General features: G+C 48.9%; 1 protein-coding gene across 2 annotated transcripts in view; it reads left to right on the top strand.

Annotated features, from left to right (window-relative positions):
* The window catches only part of syn2a (synapsin IIa), a gene marked incomplete at its 3' end in the record, with an annotated part of 47,078 nt that overhangs the window by 16,706 nt on the left and 7,872 nt on the right, over window positions 1-22,500 (top strand). For both annotated transcript variants that reach the window (XM_084334107.1, XM_084334106.1), the window contains exons 2-5: window positions 5,150-5,207; window positions 6,799-6,890; window positions 7,518-7,674; window positions 14,425-14,514. In XM_084334107.1, coding sequence (XP_084190233.1) covers window positions 5,150-5,207; window positions 6,799-6,890; window positions 7,518-7,674; window positions 14,425-14,514 — 397 coding nt within the window. The remainder of the gene's footprint in view (window positions 1-5,149; window positions 5,208-6,798; window positions 6,891-7,517; window positions 7,675-14,424; window positions 14,515-22,500) is intronic.

Here is a 22,500-nt window from a genome sequence, read left to right as displayed (position 1 = left end):
GCAGCCCCGGGGACCAATCCAAGTGCTCCTGTCCGTCTTCGTCAAGGACGCCACAGCGTTAGCGATCTGTTGTGCATGTTTTTCCATTGGGTTTATCTTATCGGGGGGGAAACCCTGGCTTGCGAGCACGGGGAGAACATGCAAACTCCACACAGAAAGGCCCGGGATATACCCCACCTGAGTACCTGGCATCATGGAAAGCTGGTCCCCAAGTGGGAATCGAACCCTGGACCTTCTTGCTGTGAGGCGACAGTGTTAACCACTACACCACCGTGCCGCTCTGTCTAACTTACCATCTTTAGATAATAAAGTACTCAACCTCTACTGTCTCTAACTATGAATGAACACAACACTCTTAACTTACCATCTTTAGATAATAACGTTTGAAAACATTGTTCCTCTGAAAACTTAGAACGGACTTCCTCCTCTGAGGTACTCAATTTTCATTCATCACTCTCTGACATACAAACACAGTAGTTACACAAGGAACTTTTCATTTGAATTATCACAACGTGTCCATTACGATATATAGACAACTGGTGAAAACTGGTGAAAAATCTCTGGTCAAACTGGAGAGAGGTGTTTCATGCTTGCCAACTTAAAGGAACACGGCAACTTTTTGGGAAATTTGCTTATTTGCCAACTACCCTGGAGTTAGACAAGCAGCTACATGTACACCCTTTTCTTCTCTGTGCATGCATTAGGCTAAGCTTAGGGAACAGCCGCACCGTTAGCCTATAGCTTAGTGTCATTCACTGGAAGTAGGTGAGCCAGTGTAGCCTAGTTCCCAACAGTCACAAAATACACTCCAAATACAACTCCAAAACGTTCCTCTAAACATGTTGTGACCTGTGTATTTACCACGTGGAGAAATTAAAAAAAATAATCGACATTTTCTTTTTCTAAGCAGATATATACTAGGATTTTTTTTTTTGCCGAACCACTGCTGCCTGGGCGCAGTGATCTCGTCACTTCAGTCGCTTTTTGAAGAACGGGGCTTTTGAGGTGATGAGATCCCTGCTCCCTGAAGGCGCTCCCGTCCAGAATGGTAAGTAGGCTGAGTCATGAGCCGTTCAGATTCAGCCTCATCAGCTCTGTCTCTCCCTCTGCCACAGAAATAGACCCTTTGGTGATTCCTCAAAGGCTGGCAGTGTCCTTTCATCTTTACCAGAACAGTTGCTGTGTGGTTATATTGCCTGTAACCCATTCTATCCTGCTCTAGAAACCTGCTAGTTTATTTGCATGATGTGATTTCATTCATCAGAAAAGATCAACAGATGCCTTTGCCTCCTTTTTAAGCTTCTCATCATATTTTAATTGGTTGGTTTACATAAATGAATGTCCTCTACACCTCTCTCCCCCCCCCTCTCTCTCTCTCTCTCTCCCTCTCTCTCTCTTTCCCTCTCTCCTCACTCTCTTTCTCCACCCCTCTCTCTCAATCCCCTCTCTTTCCCTCTCTCCTCCCTCTCTCTCTCCACGCCTCTCTTTCCCTCTCTCCTCCAGCTCTCTCTCTCCACCCCCTTTCTCTTTCCCTCTCTCCTCCCTCTCTCTCCACCCCTCTCTCTCTCTTTTCCTCTCTCCTCCCTCTCTCTCTCTCCACTCCCTCTCTCATCCCGCTCTCTCTCTCCACCCTCTCTCTCTCTCTTTCCCTCTCTCCTCCCACTCTCTCTCTCTCCTCTCTCTCTCTCTCTCCCTCTCTCTCTCTTTCCCTCTCTCCTCACACTCTTTCTCCACCCCTCTCTCTCCATCCCCTCTCTTTCCCTCTCTCCTCCATCTCTCTCTCTCCACCCCCTTTCTCTTTCCCTCTCTCCTCTCGCTCTCTCCACCCCTCTCTCTCTTTTCCTCTCTCCTCCCTCTCTCTCTCTCCACTCCCTCTCTCCTCCCGCGCTCTCTCTCCACCCCCCCTCTCTCTCTTTCCCTCTCTCCTCCCTCTCTCTCTCTCCACTCCCTCTCTCCTCCCGCGCTCTCTCTCCACCCCCTCTCTCTCTCTCTTTCCCTCTCTTCTCCCACTCTCTCTCTCCCACTCTCTCTCTCCCTCTCTCTATCTTCACCCCCCCCCTCTCTCTCTGACAAAGGGGGATATTGCAATTTAAGTAATTGCTGCACTCCAGCTGCCATTTTAGGGGGAGGCTGGTCCACATCATTTTAAGAAGCTTTTCCGAGGCCTCCACAGGCCATCCAAAAAGCACTTGCACCAATGTTTAGTTTTTTGAGATTAGAAGCAAAGAATGTGCTATGCATGCTAGTGGAAATCAATGGGGAGCATTACACATGAATATTGCTTAGCAACCGGATGTATGTGTGGATGTGTGTGCAGTGCATGTAGATGGATGGGTTAGTGTCCCCAGGTCCAGTATGTATGTATTATAAATGTATCACAGTGTGCCTCCAACACAGCTCACGATGTCAAAATCTAGTCAAAAACAGTGACAGGGATTCGAGAGGCAGTTGTGATAATGGAGCAATTATTCCCCAAAACCAACACGGACACATTTTCCGTTTCATGCCTTGCTGCTGTTTGTGATGTGAGTCATGTTTTGGAAACACACTGTCTGCGTCCATTTTCATTGCCTCTGTCGTAAGTTGTGAATCATATTCCGACGCCTGTTTCTCCTCCACAGCCAAACGGATCCCTGCTATCAAATTACATCAGTGATGAATTATTCATTTACTTTTTGATACAAGACAGACAGGGGGGGGGGGAAGAGAAACTCCCAAACACACACACACACACACACACACACACACACACACACACACGCTCACGCACACACACACACTCACGCGCACGCACACACACACTCACGCGCACGCACACACACACTCACGCACACAAATCAAATCAAATCAAATTTATTTATAGGGCCCGACAACACACGTTAATGTCCCCATGGGCCGTACAGGTCTTCTTTAAACAAGTCAAGAAGACAACATAACAATAAGTCAAGAACAGAACAAGAACACCATAAGGTCCAAACATTTTTTAGATGAATGCAAATAAATGAAAGAATGCAAGCACTCCCAGACATACCCCACGCGAAGGTAAGGAAAAACTCACTAAAACCTAACAATAGGGAAAAAAAGCTCCACAGGCAATGTGGAGGAGAGAAACCTTAGAAGGGCCATTCAAGGGGGGATCTCCCTTCTTAGATGTCGGTGATAGTAGTGTTGCAGACGGACAGTTGGTAAGCATGCACTCATGTGTGTGGTGAAACACAGATGAGTGCATGCAATAGCAACTGTACATTTTGAAAAATTAAAGATAGAGCTAATAGCGATAGCAACTGAACATTTTGAAAGATTAAAGATAGAGTTGATAGCGGATCTATTTGAGGCACAGGGGCGGCGCAAGAGGGTCACGTCCTCCCCGTCTTAGTCATGGGGACATTCAACACTCCGGTCGTTGCTCAGGGACAGCCGGAGACAGGGGGAAGGGGGGTGGCGCAGAGAGGGTCGCGAACTCCCCGACAACATCGCGGGACATCCGGCACTCCGGTCACCACTACGAGACCTCCGGAGACAGGGGGGCACGCAGAGGGGGTCGCAATCTCCCGGCCTTCGTCACCTGTGGGCTTATATCAGAGCTAAGTGCACCGCGGCATTTCAACACAATACCTCAGAAGATCGGGCGTCAGCTCCCCGACAGGTGAATTTGTGACAGTAAAACAGCTGCAATAGACCACTCCCATGTGGCCACGCCTACTTTTTTGCCAATTGGCATGAACACACACGCCTTCACACACACACATACACACACACACACACACACACACACACACACACACACACACACACACATCCATGCCCAATTTCAGCCTCCTAGGGCGGAAACCTGCGGCTGCTTGAGGGTGTGGACATTTCTGTGGACCAACAAACAGAGTGGCCCATAGAACTGATGAAAAAAAAAAAAAAAAAAAAAAAAAAAAAAAAAATCTAACCCTAACTAACCTTACTGTGATGCACTTGTCCTAATAAACTAACCTACACTGTAGCACTCAACACTTTGATGAACATTGTTACTCAGCTGATAGAGTTGTGCCCTTCCTGATGGCTTGTCGTACAGAACTTGTAAGTCGCTTTGGATAAAAGCGTCAGCTAAATGACTAAATGTAAATGTAAATGTAAATGTGATGGACGCTGCTACAAAAAAGCTTTGCAGAATTCATTAGTGAGTTAGAGAGTAACTCCATGGCAACTCCAGAGAACGGAGAGGGGGGCGGGAAGTGCTTTAATGGTCCCCAGACGGCCGGGCGGACACTGGGTTCAGCTCGGGGCAGATCATTACTCTCTCTCCCCTAATAAGGCCCACAGTGTCAAAGTCCCAGTCGATCGATGCAGCAACGAGACAGAGAGGTCTCTCTTTCCGATGTGCTTCTTATTCAGAAACTGCAACGGATACGAGGGCGCGGCACTCTGAGAGATCTCTGAGAATGAGAAGTAACATTATTAGCATTGCCGCCGGCAGACTTGGTTTCCCACCGAGATAAGATCTGACGGGAACTGGATTGCAAACAGGAGAATGTTCAGCCATTTTATGAGGATGTGAATGTTCTTGTGTCAGAAGGCATGTGACGTCTCTCTCTCTCTCTCTCTCTCTCTCTACGTCGTTCACCGGCCTCCTACTGTCCAGGGTGACATGTCAGGTGGCCTGCCGTTAAACTGAGTGTGATGCATGACGTGAATAAGCCTCGTCTAGACACTGTCTCTCGTCGCAGACGTCTGTTGCCCTTTCAGCAGCTTTGACCATAGGATGGGAAGAATTACACTCAAAGGCTGTAAATCCAGGGAGTTTAGGGTGTGATCAATTGACCCGTCTCAAACCCCGCCTTCTTTCCTCGATCCTCCAATCACAACCGGTGTAGTTGTGATTGGAGAATCTAGGAAAGAGGGTGGGTTTTTGAGATTGATAGGTCAGTTAATCGAAAAGCATTTTGTCCGCTCCGTAAAAATCAACGATCGATACCCAATGAACTGTGTTGTTTCTCCACATCGACTATATTATTCTGCCATAATGTTGTTGTAAACTGATTCACGGTGAGCTCGCCGGTGGTTAATCCATAGAGGAGGATTTACATTATTATCTCAATGAATGCTATCATCACACTAAAGACTCATCAATTCTCCGTCTCTCTCTCTCTTTGTTTCTTAGGGCAAAGGTTTTCCGGGGGAAGAAAATCCAGGGAGATTATGACATCAGAGTAGAGCAGGTGAGGCTCACTGAACCGTGATGTGAAGTACTGTGATATTATATATACAACATGTAATGATAATAATAACTTTCTGTATATTTGTATAGCACCTCTCATACAAGAGTTGGAGCTCAAAGTGCTTTACATCAGAAAAAATACAAGTGCAGACATAAAATCAACATGTTTCACATTAGGAAGTACTGTATTTGCAAATCTGGTATGTCATAAATGTATAGATGTAGCAGTACTGTCTATCTGTATGTCATGTGTGTCATATATGTTACGATGAATTGAAAATGGGGGACCCTGATGTAAACAAGACGAAAGTCTTTCTCTGGTCTGCATCCCCTTTACAATTGTATGTATTGAGCTGTACTGTACTGTACCCATTCTGCAATCTGTTAATAAAGTTTTCAATCAATCAATCAATCAATCAATCAATCAGGATCTAGCATCCCAATAGGCCACTTTGTTTATGGTGATACAGTATATGGGGATATATATGGTGTATATATATATGGATATATGGGCGGCTACGTGGCGTAGTGGGCAAGGCGCTCGCCACGAAATCTGGAGACGCTGGGCTTGCCTGTTCGAGCCCAGCGCTCCACATTTGCTTTCAGTTTAGCTGGTCGTCCGTACTAATACACATTGGCCGTATTAGGGGGTGGGAAACTGATGGGTGGGGATCGGGCGTTGTGGACAGCGACTCCTACAGGTCGGTTGGTGCGCCTGCGCAGTAGAATCAGGAAGTGTCGGGGGCAGCATGAGCCTCCCACGCGTTACTCCTCGCCACTGAGAGATCGAGCTGCGCAGGTGAAAAGATGCGACTGCTGTTACCTCAAGTACCGGAGGGGACTTGTGCTATGTATGACTTAGTCCACATTGCAGCCGGCTTGTGGGAGGCAAGAAACAGCGTTCGTGACAGGGGAGGGTTGAATTGGATGATACGAAATTGGGATGGGAGAAAATATAGAAAATGGGAGAAAAAGTGGATAAAAAAAATATATATGGATATATATGGTGAGGAATGATACACAACATGTAATGATACACAACATGTAGTGATACACAACATGTAATGATACACAACATGTACTGTAATGATACACAACATGTAATGATACACAACATGTAATGATACACAACATGTAGTGATACACAACATGTAATGATACACAACATGTAATGATATACAAGTTTCAAGTTCAAGTATTGTTTTATTTGTCACATAGATATAACTAAGGTACATGTACATTACAGTGAGATGCTTGGTTCTGTATGAGCCTCCTGAGATTGTGCTTCATACAGTAAAACATTTAAATAATAAAGACCAAACACTATACAAAATATACAATATACAACTAAAGTACAAAATGCAACAAATGCATAAATGTGGTAGAGATGTATGGCAAATCTTTTAGTAATAAATAGATACAATATGGTGTAGTGTTAAAACGTGTTTAAAGTGTCTAAGTGAGTGTTAAAGGTGAGTGTTTAAAGTGAGTGTGTGCGTGTGGATGTGTGCGCATCGCATGTAGATTGGAATACAACACGGCTTCTATTCCTATTTATATGTGATATATCTAATATCTCTCTGCCCCATCAGGCTGAATTCAATGACATCAATATCGTGGCTCACGCCAACGGGACCTGTAACGTGGACCTGCAGGTCCTGAGGAACGGAACCAAGGTCGTCAGGTAGGAGACACACACACGCACACTCACGCACACACATACACGTGCTCGCACACACATACACACACACACACACACGTGCTCGCACACACATACACACGCACTCACACGCACACTCACGCACACTCACGCACACACACACACTCACGCACACACACACACACACACACACACTCACGCACACACACACTCACGCACACACACACTCACGCACATACACACAAACACACACACGCACTCACACACACACACACTCACGTGCACACACACACACACTCACGCACACACATTCACTCACACACACACATACACACAAACACACACACGCACTCACACACACACACACACTCACGCACGCACACACACTCATACACACACACTCACACACACACACACACACACACGCACACCCACAAACACACACTCATAACCCATCCTGAATCACAATTAATTATGCCTCTTTTCCTTATATGAGCAACTGTTTAGCATCGAGACAGACCCACATACTGCACTGATAGTAAAACAAGGTGGTTAGTCACAGTGTGTTTCCCCGTCACAGTCTCATATATTCTCAGATCATCATCACACCACGTCTCCACTGTACTTGACCTCCCTGTGTGACCTCTGCAGGTCCTTCAAGCCGGACCTGGCCCTCATTCGGCAGCATGCCTTCAGTATGACCCAGAACGAGGACTTCCGCACCCTGATCATCGGCCTGCAGTTCGGGGGCGTTCCCACCGTCAACTCCCTGGACTCCATATACAACCTGTGTGACAAGCCATGGGCGGTGAGCAAACAGCGGCCGGCCAGCTCTGTGGGAGACCATCACTGTCTTCGGGGGAGAAGCAGCTGGGAGAGGCAGACAGTAGTTATATATCATACTGGCTTCAGCCTCTTGCCTCGCCTACTGGACTGCTCCAAATTATTATTATTATTATTATCATTATAATTTTTCTCCCATCCCAATTTAGCCAATTCCCTTCCTGGTCATCACGCGCATTGTCCCACCGTCGGTCTGGGGAGGGTGTAGACTACCACATGCTGCCCTACTGTGGGTCTGGGGAGGGTGTAGACTACCACATGCTGCCCTACTGTGGGTCTGGGGAGGGTGTAGACTACCACATGCTGCCCTACTGTTGGTCTGGAGAGGGTGTAGACTACCACATGCTGCCCTACTGTCGGTCTGGGGAGGGTGTAGACTACCACATGCTGCCCTACTGTCGGTCTGGGGAGGGTGTATAGACTACCACATGCTGCCCTACTGTCGGTCTGGGGAGGGTGTAGACTACCACATGCTGCCCTACTGTCGGTCTGGGGAGGGTGTAGACTATCACATGCTGCCCTACTGTTGGTCTGGGGAGGGTGTAGACAACCACATGCTGCCCTACTGTCGGTCTGGGGAGGGTGTAGACTACCACATGCTGCCCTACTGTCGGTCTGGGGAGGGTGTAGACTATCACATGCTGCCCTACTGTCTGTCTGGGGAGGGTGTAGACTACCACATGCTGCCCTACCGTCGGTCTGGGGAGGGTGTAGACTACCACATGCTGCCCTACCGTCGGTCTGGGAAGGGTGTAGACTACCACATGCTGCCCTACTGTCGGTCTGGGGAGGGTGTAGACTACCACATACTGCCCTACTGTCAGTCTGGGGAGGGTGTAGACTACCACATGCTGCCCTACTGTCGGTCTGGGGAGGGTGTAGACTACCACATGCCTCCTCTGATACATGTGGAGTCGCCAGAGTTTCACTGGGAGAATGTAACATAGGAGAGTACTTAGACCTCTACACTACCCAGCATCTCTAGTGTTTAGACCTCTACACTACCCAGCATCTCTAGTGTTTAGACCTCTACACTACCCAGCCTCTCTAGTGTTTAGACCTCTACACTACCCAGCCTCTCCTAGTACTTAGACCTCTACACTACCCAGCCTCTCTAGTGCTTAGACTTCTACACTACCCAGCCTCTCTAGTGTTTAGACCTCTACACTACCCAGCCTCTCTAGTGTTTAGACCTCTACACTACCCAGCCTCTCTAGTGTTTAGACCTCTACACTACCCAGCCTCTCTAGTGTTTAGACCTCTACACTACCCAGCCTCTCTAGTGCGTAGACTTCTACACTACCCAGCCACTCCTAGTGCTTAGACCTCTACACTACCCAGCCTCTCCTAGTGTTTAGACCTCTACACTACCCAGCCTCTCCTAGTACTTAGACCTCTACACTACCCAGCCTCTCTAGTGCTTAGACTTCTACACTACCCAGCCTCTCTAGTGTTTAGACCTCTACACTACGCAGCCTCTCTAGTGCTTAGACCTCTACACTACCCAGCCTCTCTAGTGTTTAGACCTCTACACTACCCAACCTCTCTAGTTTCTTTCAAGTTTCAAGTTTCTTTAATAGTTGTCATACAGAAGTACAGAATACTTTCATACAAAATGCTTCTTACTGTGTTTAGACCTCTACACTACCCAGCCTCTCCAGTGTTTAGACCTCTACACTACCCAGCCTCTCTAGTGTTTAGACCTCTACACTACCCAGCCTCCCTAGTGCTTAGAGTTTTAAGCATGTTTGGCAAGGAGACTGGGTTTCTTCATTGAGTGCTTATCCATAATCACTAGGGTACAAGTATCTCGTGTTTATTATGAATTGAAGATGACAGCATCTTCGCTGTGTTCCCTAAACTCATTAAAGCTGCATCTGCAAGACCAGGCGCACTCCTCTGTGGCTCAGAGTGCTGTCAGCACTGTTGTTATTCTCTCACCTATCTGTCCCTCACCTATCTGTCTCTCACCTATCTGTCCCTCACCTATCTGACTCTCCCCTATCTGTCTCTCACCTATCTGTCCCTCACCTATCTGCCTCTCACCTATCTGTCCCTCACCTATCTGTCTCTCACCTATCTGTCCCTCACCTATCTGTCTCTCCCCTATCTGCCTCTCACCTATCTGTCCCTCACCTATCTGTCTCTCCCCTATCTGCCTCTCACCTATCTGTCCCTCACCTATCTGTATCTCCCCTATCTGTCCCTCACCTATCTGTCTCTCCCCTATCTGTCTCTCCCCTATCTGTCCCTCACCTATCTGTATCTCCCCTATCTGTCCCTCACCTATCTGCCTCTCACCTATCTGTCTCTCCCCTATCTGTCCCTCACCTATCTGTCCCTCACCTATCTGTATCTCCCCTATCTGTCCCTCACCTATCTGTCTCTCACCTATCTGTCCCTCACCTATCTGTCTCTCCCCTATCTGTATCTCCCCTATCTGTATCTCCCCTATCTGTCCCTCACCTATCTGTCTCTCACCTATCTGTCCCTCACCTATCTGTCTCTCACCTATCTGTCTCTCACCTATCTGTCTCTCCCCTATCTGTATCTCCCCTATCTGTATCTCCCCTATCTGTCTCTCACCTATCTGTCTCTCCCCTATCTGTCTCTCCCCTATCTGTCTATCCCCTATCTGTCTCTCACCTATCTGTCTCTCACCTATCTGTCTCTCCCCTATCTGTCTCTCACCTATCTGTCTCTCACCTATCTGCCTCTCACCTATCTGTCCCTCACCTATCTGTCTCTCACCTATCTGCCTCTCACCTATCTGTCTCTCACCTATCTGTCTCTCACCTATCTGTCTCTCACCTATCTGTCTCTCTCCTATCTATCTGTCTCTCACCTATCTGTCTCTCACCTATCTGCCTCTCACCTATCTGCCTCTCACCTATCTGTCTCTCACCTATCTGTCTCTCCCATATCTGTCTCTCCCCTATCTGCCTCTCACCTATCTGCCTCTCACCTATCTGTCCCTCACCTATCTGTCTCTCACCTATCTGTCTCTCACCTATCTGTGTCTCCCCTATCTGTCTCTCACCTATCTGTCCCTCATCTATCTGTCTCTCACCTATCTGACTCTCCCTTATCTGTCTCTCCCCTATCTGTCTCTCACCTATCTGTCTCTCACCTATCTATCTCTCGCCTATCTGTCTCTCACCTATCTGATCTGTCCCTCACCTATCCGTCTCTCACCTATCTGTCCCTCACCTATCTGTCTCTCCCCTATCTGTATCTCACCTATCTGTCTGTCTCTCTCCTATCTGTCTCTCACCTATCTGATCTGTCTCTCACCTATCTGTCTCTCACCTCTCTGTCTCTCACCTATCTATCTCTCTCCTATCTGTCTGTCTCTCACCTATCTGTCTCTCTCCTATCTGTCTCTCACCTATCTGATCTGTCTCTCACCTATCTGTCTCTCACCTATCTGTCTCTCACCTATCTGTCTCTCTCCTATCTGTCTGTCTCTCACCTATCTGTCTCTCACCTATCTGTCTCTCACCTATCTATCTCTCTCCTATCTGTCTGTCTCTCACCTATCTGTCTCTCACCTATCTGTCTCTCACCTATCTGTCCCTCACCTATCTGTCTCTCACCTATCTGTCTCTCCCCTATCTGTCCCTCACCTATCTGTCTCTCACCTATCTGTCTCTCACCTATCTGTCTCTCACCTATCTGTCTCTCCCCTATCTGTCTCTCCCCTATCTGTCTCTCCCATATCTGTCTCTCACCTATCTGTCTCTCCCCTATCTGTCTCTCCCCTATCTGTCTCTCCCATATCTGTCTCTCACCTATCTGTCTCTCACCTATCTGTCTGTCTATCACCTATCTGCCTCTCCCCTATCTGTCTCTCACCTATCTGTCTCTCCCCTATCTGTCTCTCACCTATCTGTCTCTGACCTATCTGTTTCTCCCCTATCTGTCTCTCACCTATCTGCCTCTCCCCTATCTGCCTCTCACCTATCTGCCTCTCCCCTATCTGCCTCTCACCTATCTGTCTCTCACCTATCTGTCCCTCACCTATCTGTCCCTCACCTATCTGCCTCTCCCCTATCTGCCTCTCACCTATCTGTCCCTCACCTATCTGTCTCTCCCCTATCTGCCTCTCCCCTATCTGCCTCTCACCTATCTGCCTCTCACCTATCTGCCTCTCACCTATCTGCCTCTCACCTATCTGCCTCTCACCTATCTGCCTCTCACCTATCTGCCTCTCACCTATCTGTCCCTCACCTATCTGCCTCTCACCTATCTGCCTCTCACCTATCTCTTTACCAGAGCACATGGACATCATGTCAGATCCACTGGTGCTATTCTTCACCAACTCAGGCGCAGGCTGTAGCTGCAGGAAAGGCAAAGGGTTATTATCTATCATGAGAGACCCCTCCTCCTCAGCCCCTACTGCGAGGACGCTCTGTTCGGAGCCTCCATCGAGGAAGTGACCGCGGCCTGGAATCAGAAAGGTCCAGCCTCCCACCATTTTCTGCACCCGTCCCAGGCCATGACCGTGCATCGAGAACGTTGTGAAGTGTAGTGCCGAAGGATAGGAGTCTGAGGCGGGGTGTCAAAAGACCATGCTAAACGTTTATTGTGCATGAGATACAACAACAACTCTGTCTCGTTACTAGCTAACTGACTAGATGCCGACGTTCGTCCATGCGGAACATTTATTCCCAACAACAGTTCCGTGGGTGAATTATGTCTAATCACCACAGAAGCTTAATTCTTTCTAATAAAGAGCAAAAAGGCTGTTTGGGCCTAACGACATTACATGGTCTCGGAGAGAGAATATTCCAACCGAAATCGTTTCAAAAGCAGCCTATCAAACAACACCCTTGTGCAGGTTACAGTTTCACATCAGCACCGTCACAATACGGCTGCTGGTCTGGCTGTGTCTCTGAAGAGGTCACGCCGGCAGAGCTGGAGCAGAGCCCACTTCGCAGGGTCAAGCGTAGCGCCACCTCGTATTGATCCCCGACGGCGGTGGTTCACTGGGCCTGTCGTGCAGGCGACCCCCCCCCCCCTGTGCGGTTCCCATGCAGACCACGTACACAGTTCTCTGTCTCTCACCAGACCCAGTCGACTGGCCTCAACCAGGTTCTCCCTTGCGGTGACAGCGGTCGAGCATCATCATCAAAACCTTTATTTAACCAGAAAATAAAAACCCATCGAGACCGAGGTCTCTTTTTCAAGGGTGATCTGGCCACAAAGGCGAGCACAAATTATGACAAAACATACATAAGAAGACGCAATACACATACAGTAGACTACCATACAACCAATATTTTAAATGAAAAGTCAAATTCAGTTAAAAGAAATACAAGCACAATAAAACCATAGCAATCAACCAACATTTTATATTCAACATCAAAGCAGGAGCGGCAGGTGGAAAGGATTTCCGATATTTTTTAGTTTGAAGCCAGTTTGAGAAACGTGTCTGGAGGTCCTTCCAGGCCCCAGGACCAAAATATAATAGGCTTCTTTCTTTTTTACGCCTATTTTAAAGTGCATCTAGGTGCTGGATCTGGAATCAATTGGTAAAAGAGCGCTCCTTTTCCCCATCAAGAACCAGTGATTTTGTCATCTCTGAGAGTGAGTTCCATCCTCACAGGACGGTCGCCGTGCTGTCAGTGATGAGCCACGCAGGGCAGGGCGGCCACAGCCCACTCACTCAGTGGTCCACCTAGGTCTAACGCACACGCAGGGCAGGGCGGCCACAGCCCACTCACTCAGTGGTCCACCTGGGTCTAACGCACATGATGCGCAATATGCACCGGTGCTTTTCTCTAATGGAAATCCACTCTGTTGCGCTAAGAAGGGCGACCGAGGCTTCCTCTGTCACAGGGGACCTGGACTACCGACGGGGTCTCACAGGGGTTTCAATGGACCGGTGCCACTCGGTGCTCAAACACCTTCACCCCCTGGTGGTGAAGGATCCACTTGTTTCTGAACGGCCCTTCTAAGGTTTCTCTCCTCCACATTGCCTGTGGTGCATTTTTTTCCGATTGCTAGGTTTTAGTGAGTTTTGCCTTACCTTCGCGTGGGGTATGTCTGGGAGTGTTGCATTTATTTATTTGAAATGTTTTGGACTTTATGGTGTTTTTGTTTTGTTCTTGATTTATTGTGATGTTTCTTTTTGACTTATTTACAGAAGACGTGTCCGGCCCCATGGGGACATTAACGTGTGTTGTCGGGCCTTACAAATACATTTTATTTTATTTTATTTAATCAGAACAGGCAGTCAAACAACAGCAAACAGACTCTCCCCTGCTCCACCAAGCAGTAATAGATCATTACCTCATAGTCTTCCCCTTGGCCCTTGATCAGGTCCCTTTTCTATTCCTTTTAGAATAGGGCATGGTTTTATTTTCTTCTCAAAACCATCTCCTCTGACTCGTCATTTCGTTTTTTAATTTAAATTTTTAGTGTTTTCCACTTGCTATCCGAGTGGATCAGTCCAACATGCGAGACGCTTTTCCATTATTAATATAACCTGGATTATAATTAATAACCTTCAATCTTGTGTAAACATCTTTGACTTCAGAATTATAGACACATTTGGTTGTGACTAGCGATTTGACATTTTGAAAATCCATTCTATCTATAGTTTGTGATATTGTTTTAACATGTTCTGGGTGTTCAGTGAGTCATACAGTAGTTCTGCATGAAGTGATCGATGAAGTATAACTGAGGTATGGATGGCCTTCTGTGTGTCTAGTTCGCCCAGCTGATCAACACGTACAGGAAGCTGGGTGCTGAGAAGTTTCCTCTGATCGAACAGACCTTCTACCCCAACTACAAAGAGATGGTAAGAGTCGCCAGCAGCTTTATGTTCTCTCATAGGTCAAATGGTAAATGGTAGCAGCTTTTATCCAAAGCACTTTACAATTTTGTTCCTCACATTTGACCCATTCACTCACACATTCACACACCGATGGCGGAGGCGACCATGTAAGGTGCCAACCTGCTCATCGGGAGCAATTAGGTAAGGGGTTAAGTGTCTTGCTCAAGGACACTTCGACACCCTGCCCGGGAGGAGAGGGAATCGAACCGGGAACCTCGGATTACCAGGCAACTGCTCTACCCACCAGAGCCACTGTCACTGTAGTTTTAGATGTGGGTCTTATTTCCACATTAAAGGCAATCCCATCATCCACATGATTTCATTCTCTAGTTGATTGACTGATTGACACTAAACAACAGGTGAATATGATCTTTGAATTTAATTGCAGTTTGCAGCTGTTGTTGGTAATGTTTGCAAACAGTGGAAGAAAAACGGAACTATATATATTCTCATTTACAATTGACAGTTCCAAAAAGCTGATTTTTCATCTACAAATCAAGCTATCCAAGAATGTATATGGATGTAATGTATATGTGTAGCCGGTCTCGTCTTGCCATCTCTGCGTTGTGTTAAAGGAAAACTCCAACATTTTGGGAAATTAGCTTATTTGCCATCTTCCCTGGAGTTAGACAAGAAGTAACATGAATAAAGAAAATTATTATTCATAATACATACATGAAGGCAATATATTTGTAATGCAATGCATTACAGCTGATCCAACATATTCAACGGCATATGAAAACCATACCATATTAGATACGATTATTGAAATACAGTAGAATAAAGGAAAGGTAATGGCACCAGGCAAATTCGGTTTGCATCTTGGTATAACGTTAGCTAGCTAGATCGCGCAGTGCTCTGTAATGCCTGGGGTGAAAGGCTTGGTGATAGTAGCCTATATAAACTGTGGCTAACCAATGAAGACACTTTTATGCTCTTTTGGTCATAGACCTGTTCATATGACCTGAACTCCTGAGTAAACAAAATAGGTTAGCCAATTTACGAGTAGACTAATGTAGTCTCGTTTATTATGTAACGCTGACTCGTCCAAACCCTGTTGGCGTGCATCACAGTCACAATATGGGCTAATGTAACGCCAGTCAGCAAGCGAAAGTAGCATTGAATTGAAACACTGACCTCGACTGTAACTGAGGGGTACAATTCCCTGACTGTATTGTTAGATATGATACTTACTACCACTACCTCTTGTACTTTAGACTCTGGCCACCCAGTACTAGGTATAAATAATTATGATAAACACTCCCACCTGATGAAACGGATCCAACACAAATGTACCAAGTCGAAAGTCTGCGTTTATTAATAATACATAGCAAAAGGTATGTACAACGATCACTTAATTACATTTATGATTTGAAATAGTATGCACTTTTATGGCAAATGAGTATTCGTAGGTAGATCAATATCGAATGTCCAATCTCTGATTGCGCAGGAAGCAAATATACAACCTGGAATATTTAGGGAACAATAGCAATGATACTTGAATGATTATATAGCTGGATACACTAGGGGAAGGTTCCGACTGCTTGTAGGACAGCTGGAGGGGGGGGGTAGAGTCTGGCTGTATCCCGTCTGGCCGAGGGTATCCTGGGAGAGCCCACAGTCGTGCGACCCGGTGCCCAGCGATCCTCGATCCACAGATGAAAGCAGTTGGACTCTCTGTGGCCGCCGTCCTCCGGTCCACGATGGAGAGACGTGAGGCGACCTCGTCGTGTAGAGCGTCTTCTCACCTGTCGTCCTCTCCGGGGGGGGGGGTATTTCCAACACACCGCAGTGTTGGCCTTTATCCATAGAATAATCAAAGTACTCAAAGCATAATCCAAGCCGGGGAAGGCTAGCCGTCGTCGGTAGAATAATCCAATATACAGGTCCACTCGCTCTTTGGCCTGGAGCTCCTCGGGTGCAGCTTCACGTGGGGTCAACCACCCTGGATAAGCGTCCAGCTGATGCCCGAAACGATGGGGGTGCTGATTACTATAGAACTCTTACCGCACGAGGCACTACATATGAATAGACTATTATTAGCTTAATAGAATACGTCCAACTCGACGATATAGTGCCAAATATGACTATTCAAATATTAATATACACGATGTCTCAATGCCGATACTGGGCCGAATTGGCCTTACTGCCCACACGTGGTTCGCGGGGAGGCTTTTGCGTCTGTCACTCTGTTGGAGGGTAAGGAACTGGACTAAAAGAAAGCTCTACTTTAATAGCGCAGTATATATACGCACTATGAACAAATAGTACCATTAGTGGTGCGGTAGACATATTCCTACGCGGAACTAGGACTTGTCCATACATGTTGAGCGGTACGATTGAACCTGGTCTGAGGGGTATGGCGACCTGGCACCAAGGTCTCGTATATATATTCGGTTTAATCTGATCCTTCAGAACAGCCGCCCCCTAATTGGTCCCAACCCAATTAGTTAAGCAGAGACAGATTAACCGCACTGTCCACCACTCAAGGGTTCGCTGTAAGGGTCAGTCAACTCACAAAGTCATAGGGTCATGGTCATCATCGATCGTGTCTGGGAGTCGGGGCAGTTCTATGAGCCTCGCCACAGGACGGGTGTAAATGCGCCCCTGGACGAGTACTTCAGCTGCTCGGACCTTGCCATCGGCACCGGTGATCACTTTGCTTACGCGGCCAGCCGGCCACATAGCTCTGGGTAGTGACTGGTCAATAATCATGACGACTGTTCCTTCCGTCAAATTGTCTCTCTCTTTTACCCACTTCTGGCGGGTCTGTAGAGACGGTAGGTAGTGCAGTAGGAAACTGCTCCAAAACTTGTCGGCTAATACTTGGCTGTACCTCCACATTCGTCGGCCGTTCGCTTCTTCAGGCCGGTACATTGTCTGGGGTAACGCGGGATCTAGCCGCCCCATCAGGAGGGTGTTGGGGGTGACTGGGTCGACATCTGCTACATCACTGGAGACGTAACCGAGGGGCTTTGAGTTCAATACTCCCTCAATCTCCGTGAGGACTGTCATTAGGACTTCTTCCGCCACAGTCTGGGCCCCAAGTACTGCGTACAGGGCTGTCTTTATAGAACGTACTTCTCGTTCCCAAGTTCCACCGAAGTGGGGTGCGTTTGGGGGGTTGAATTGGAAGTCAATCTGGGCTGGAGCGAGGTGGGTCTTAAGTTCTGGGCCCATAGCTTGGAAGCTCTCCCTCAGCTCTCTTTCTCCGCCTTTGAAGTTTGTCCCGTGATCGGACAATAATGTAGACGGTTTTCCTTTCCGTGATGTGAATCTTCGGAAGGCCATAAGGAATGAGTCTGCGCTCATGGTCGGAAGGAGCTCAATATGTATCGCTCTGGTGGTCATGCATTTGAATACAATACCCCACCGCTTCTCGGTGCCTCTTCCTTTCTTTATGTGCAGCGGGCCAAAACAGTCCATGCCTGTTGAGTGGAATGGCTTGTCGCCGAGTCGGAGGCGACATGGAGGTAGGTCAGCCATCCGTGGTATGCTGGGCTGCGCGCGCCACTTTCGGCAGTCTAGACAGGTTCGCTGGAAGCGTCGCACCGCCTCTCTTCCTTGAAGTATCCAGTAACGATGTCTGATTTCCGCGAAGACTCTCTCTGCTCCTGCGTGGTGTACATCCTCGTCGTATTTCTTTATAATCAGCTCTGTGACCTTGTGTCGGCTGTTCAATACGATCGGGTACTTAATGTCATCCGGTAAATTGGGGGCTCTCCGCAGGCGACCACCCACTCTGATGAGGGTATGTGTGTCACTCTCGGGGGCCAGATGAATCAATCTGCTGTCTGATGGGACGGGCTTTCCTCCCTGTAGACAGTCTAGTTCATCGGGGAACGAGTCTCTCTGGGCTCGTTGCAGTAGAAGCAGTTCTGCTTCCTCGTAGTCAGCTGCTGACATATCAGCGGGGGACTTAATCTCTGGGTGGTGCCGCAGGAATGTCCGTTGCTGCGCACTCTCTATGGTAATGCAATCGTCTATGTTGGGGTCTGCGGAGACAACAGTGCTCAATCCACAGAACATGGGTTTCTTATTCTCAGCCTCCTCGTCACTTGCTTCCCTCGGGGTGGGCGTGGGCCAATCTCCTTCCGGGAGCTTGAGGAATGCTGGTCCGTCACTGTAGATGTTATGACGGGTTAAGTCATCTAGGGACATTCCCCGGGTGATGACGTCAGCTGGGTTGTGTTTTGTATCAACTTAGCGCCAGTTTGCTTCTCCGGTTAACTCTCCGGTTAACTCTTGAATCTCAGTGACTCTGACTCCCACGAAGACTTTGTATTTGCATGAATCCGATTTGATCCAGGCGAGTACTGTCGTGGAATCTGACCACAGGATTGTTCTATGCACCGGAATGGTGAGCTCACGTTGGATGAGCGTGGCTAGATGCGCTCCTGCAAGGGCTGCGCAGAGCTCTAGACGTGGGATAGACTGTTGCTTGCGTGGGGCTATTCTCGAGCGGGCGAGGATGAATGCTGTGTAGATCTCTCCCCCCTCTTCTTGGGCCCGCAAGTAGGCTACTGATCCGTAGGCGACCTCGGAGGCGTCACTGAAGACGTGTAAATCCATTTTACATGTCTCTGGCCTCACCGTGGGTGGGAAGTAGCTTCGGCGTATATTAACGCCTGGGAGTGAGTGGAGTTCCATCTCCCACTCTCTCCCGGTGGATTTAAGGTGTGCGGGAATGGGGTCGTCCCAGCCCTGGTCCTTGTCCCACAATGCTCGTACAATCATCTTTGCCCTGGTGGTGTACGGTAGTATACATCCTAACGGGTCATATTGTCGGGCGAGTGTTCTGTACACACTCCGTCTGGTGGTCGGTATTGCCGTCGACCTTCCCTGCTCCGTGGTCAGGGGTTTGTGTCTATAGTGGAGCGAATCTGTTTTGAAGCGCCACACTAGTCCTAGTGTCATCTCTTGGGCTTCTCCTGGGATTGTGGCCATCCAGGTCTCGCTGCTCGCTGCCTTGTCCTCGGAGGAGAGGCTGCGCAGTACGTGCGGATCGCTGCTGGCCCACTGCCTGAGATCAAAGCCGCCTTTGATCAGAGAGGCGCGGAGTTTATGTAGGAGAGCCTCGGCTTCTTCCTGGGTCGAAACGCTTTGTAGACAGTTATCTACGTAGAAGCTGTTCTTCACACTGTGTCGGACCTCTTCGTCCGCTGCTGGGTCCTCTGCGACATGTCTCTGTAGTGCAAATGTAGCACAGCATGGGCTGCATGTGGTTCCGAAAGGGAGGACTTCCCATTGGTAGATGGCTGGGTGCTCATCTCCTGGCCTCTCTCTCCATAGGAACCGCAACAGGGGCTTGTCCTCCTCTACTAATCTCACCTGCAGGAACATCCCTTTGATATCCCCGCTGATAGCCACCTTGTCCTGGCGGAAGCGGAGTAGTACGCCTAGTAGGGAGGGGCCGAGTGTAGGACCGGGCAATAGCTCTTTATTCAGATTTTGGGATCCGATCTGGTAGCTGCAGTTAAACACGATGCGGTCTTTGCCGTTGTGATGAACCTTGTGGTGGGGCACGTACCACGATTCAGTCGTCTGGTCGGCCTCTTTAATGTCAATCTTTGTGACGTGTCCCGCTGTGATGAGCTTCTCAATCTCAGCGCGGTATACACTTTCTTGGGCGGGGTCCTTGGCTAAGCGCCGCTCTGTGTTTAGTAGGTACCGCTCTGTGGCGTCTTTCTTTGCGTGAAAGGTAGGCATCCCTTCCCGCCGCAGGAGTGGCGTGGCGTATCTCAACACGCCGCTGACTGGGACTCTCTTTGTTCCCGTCTCGAGGAGGTTAATGGCGTAGATGTCATCTTTAGAGCGAATGTCTTTCTTTTCGTTCTTAAAGGGCATTTGTTCTAAGGTCCATAGCCTCTCTACATGCTGCAGGAGTGCGGTGTCTCCCTCTGTGACTCGGGAGTGGAGACAGCTAGTGGCTGTGGTTCGGTTGAGAGATTTGGCGAGTGGGCCTTGGAGAGTCCATCCTAGGTGGGTCTCGACTGCTGCAGGACAGCCTCTGGGTCCGGTATGAACCCGGTCTATCGGGACAATGAGGTCTGCATGGTCGGAGCCTATCAACAGTGTCGGGGTAGCACCGTCTATGAGTGGGATCGGTAGCTTGCGTAGATGTACATATTTCTCCATCAGCTTGGCTACGGGGTATGTGTACCGCGAGAGTCCTATTTCTTGGCTGGTGAAAGCGTCTGTAATCCTGTACCGTCGCTCGGGCTGGCCGCTTGCTGCGATAGAGAATGAGACATTCTCGCCCTTTATCGTTTTCAAATCTCTTCTTATTGTCCGAATTGTCATTTGGTTTTCGCTCCCCCGCAGCCCTAGCTGGGCCGCAGCGGACGCGAGCAGAAGGGTCTTCTCTGACCCGTCATCAAGGACGGCGTAAGTGTCCATGACTTTATTCTGGTAGCTCAATGTCACACGGACTACCTTTAAGAGCACTCTGGCTCCGCTGCTGCTGGCGGGGTCGATGTACATGACGCTTGCTTTGCTGCTTGATGGTGCGGGTGGAGGCCGCCGTCTGTTACTGTCGTGGAGTATGTCCAGATGGGCTCCATCGCACCGACTGCACTTCTTCTTTAAGCGGCATTCGGCTGCCATGTGTGATCGCGCACAGCGAAAACAGCGTCTGTTGGACTTTATCCATTGACTCGCTTCCTCCGCATTCATCTTGGGGAATGAGTCACATTGTGACAGCCAGTGTTCTTTCTCACAGTAGGGGCACACTATCTTCCACTTCTCCTTTCTTGAGGGGGTACTGTGGCTCCTACTGCTTGGCACTGACTCCGATTGGTGCATGACAGTCACCGATCTTCTTCCATCATTTAGTCTCCTGGTTCCTTCTCTGGAGCCAGGGGTGCTCCGTCCGAATGTATCTAGCCGTAAGCTGCTGACTTCTCTCGCCAGGAAGTCGGCTAGATCGAGGAGGTTCGGTTCGGGGTCATTAGGGTCTCGGTGGTCTCTCTGCCGCCTAAAGCGCTCCTGTCGGGCGGGCGGTAGCTTCTCCAAGATCCTCTCTACATTTGAGTTGGCGTATAGTTCATGCCTACCCTTTTCCCTCTGCGCTCCCAGCATCCCTACTAGGGACTGCACTCTGATGGACAGGTCGTCCAGTGCTCGATTGTCTGTTGCTGGGGGTAGGCGGTCGATGTGCCTGATCTCCTGGATCACGTAATCCCATATACGTCCATATCTCTGGTCCAACGCTACCAGCGCTGCGGTGTATGGGGTCGTGGAAGTGGCGTAGGCGAGCGCTATGTTGTGCGCGCGGGGTACCTTTAAATGCTTCAGTAGTATCGCGTATTTATGGCGTTCATCAATGACATCCACCAACATTGTCTCCAGACACATGCGGAGCTCCGTATACTGGGCCCGGTTCTCCTGGGTGAAGTCTGGTACCATAGGTGTGCCAATGTATGACGCGGATTGTTGATACATCGGCGAGCGTTGGGGGAGAGGCCTCCTAGGCGAGTCTCCTCCTGCTCCTTGGCATGGGCTGGTACCGGCTGTGTACCATGGCCCGCTGGTCCAGGTGCTGTTCCTCGGTGCGGGTCGTGCGTCGTGCTCACCCGTGAATAGCGTCGGGGGTCTGTAGCGCGGCTCCGCGGGGGTATAGCCTGGGCTGTACTGGACCTCCTGGTCCGGTAGAGTACTGTGCTGTCGTCGGGCGTGGTTCTCCTCCTCTTCCTCTTCGTCTTCCGTTAGGTCATCCAGGGCTTGTAGTCTCTGATTTAGCCTCTCCGCAGTGTATGCTGCTCCTTCCCGGTGGCTGGGTCTCGCTTGGACCGGTTGGGGAAGGGGGTCTGCGGGGGGTATAAACCTCGTCTGTTGGTCAAGTTCAGGGTCGCTTACTCGGCTAGGGGATGCCGCCCTGGAGTGATGTCTAGACGAGTTCCTGGAGCCTCTGGTGGAGGGAGGGGGTGTTGTCCTTCTGATCAGCTGTTC

Source organism: Notolepis coatsorum (assembly GCF_963971535.1).
Source record: "Notolepis coatsorum genome assembly, chromosome: 17".
Classification (NCBI taxonomy): domain Eukaryota; kingdom Metazoa; phylum Chordata; class Actinopteri; order Aulopiformes; family Paralepididae; genus Notolepis; species Notolepis coatsorum.
This window is presented reverse-complemented; position numbering and strand designations above follow the sequence as displayed.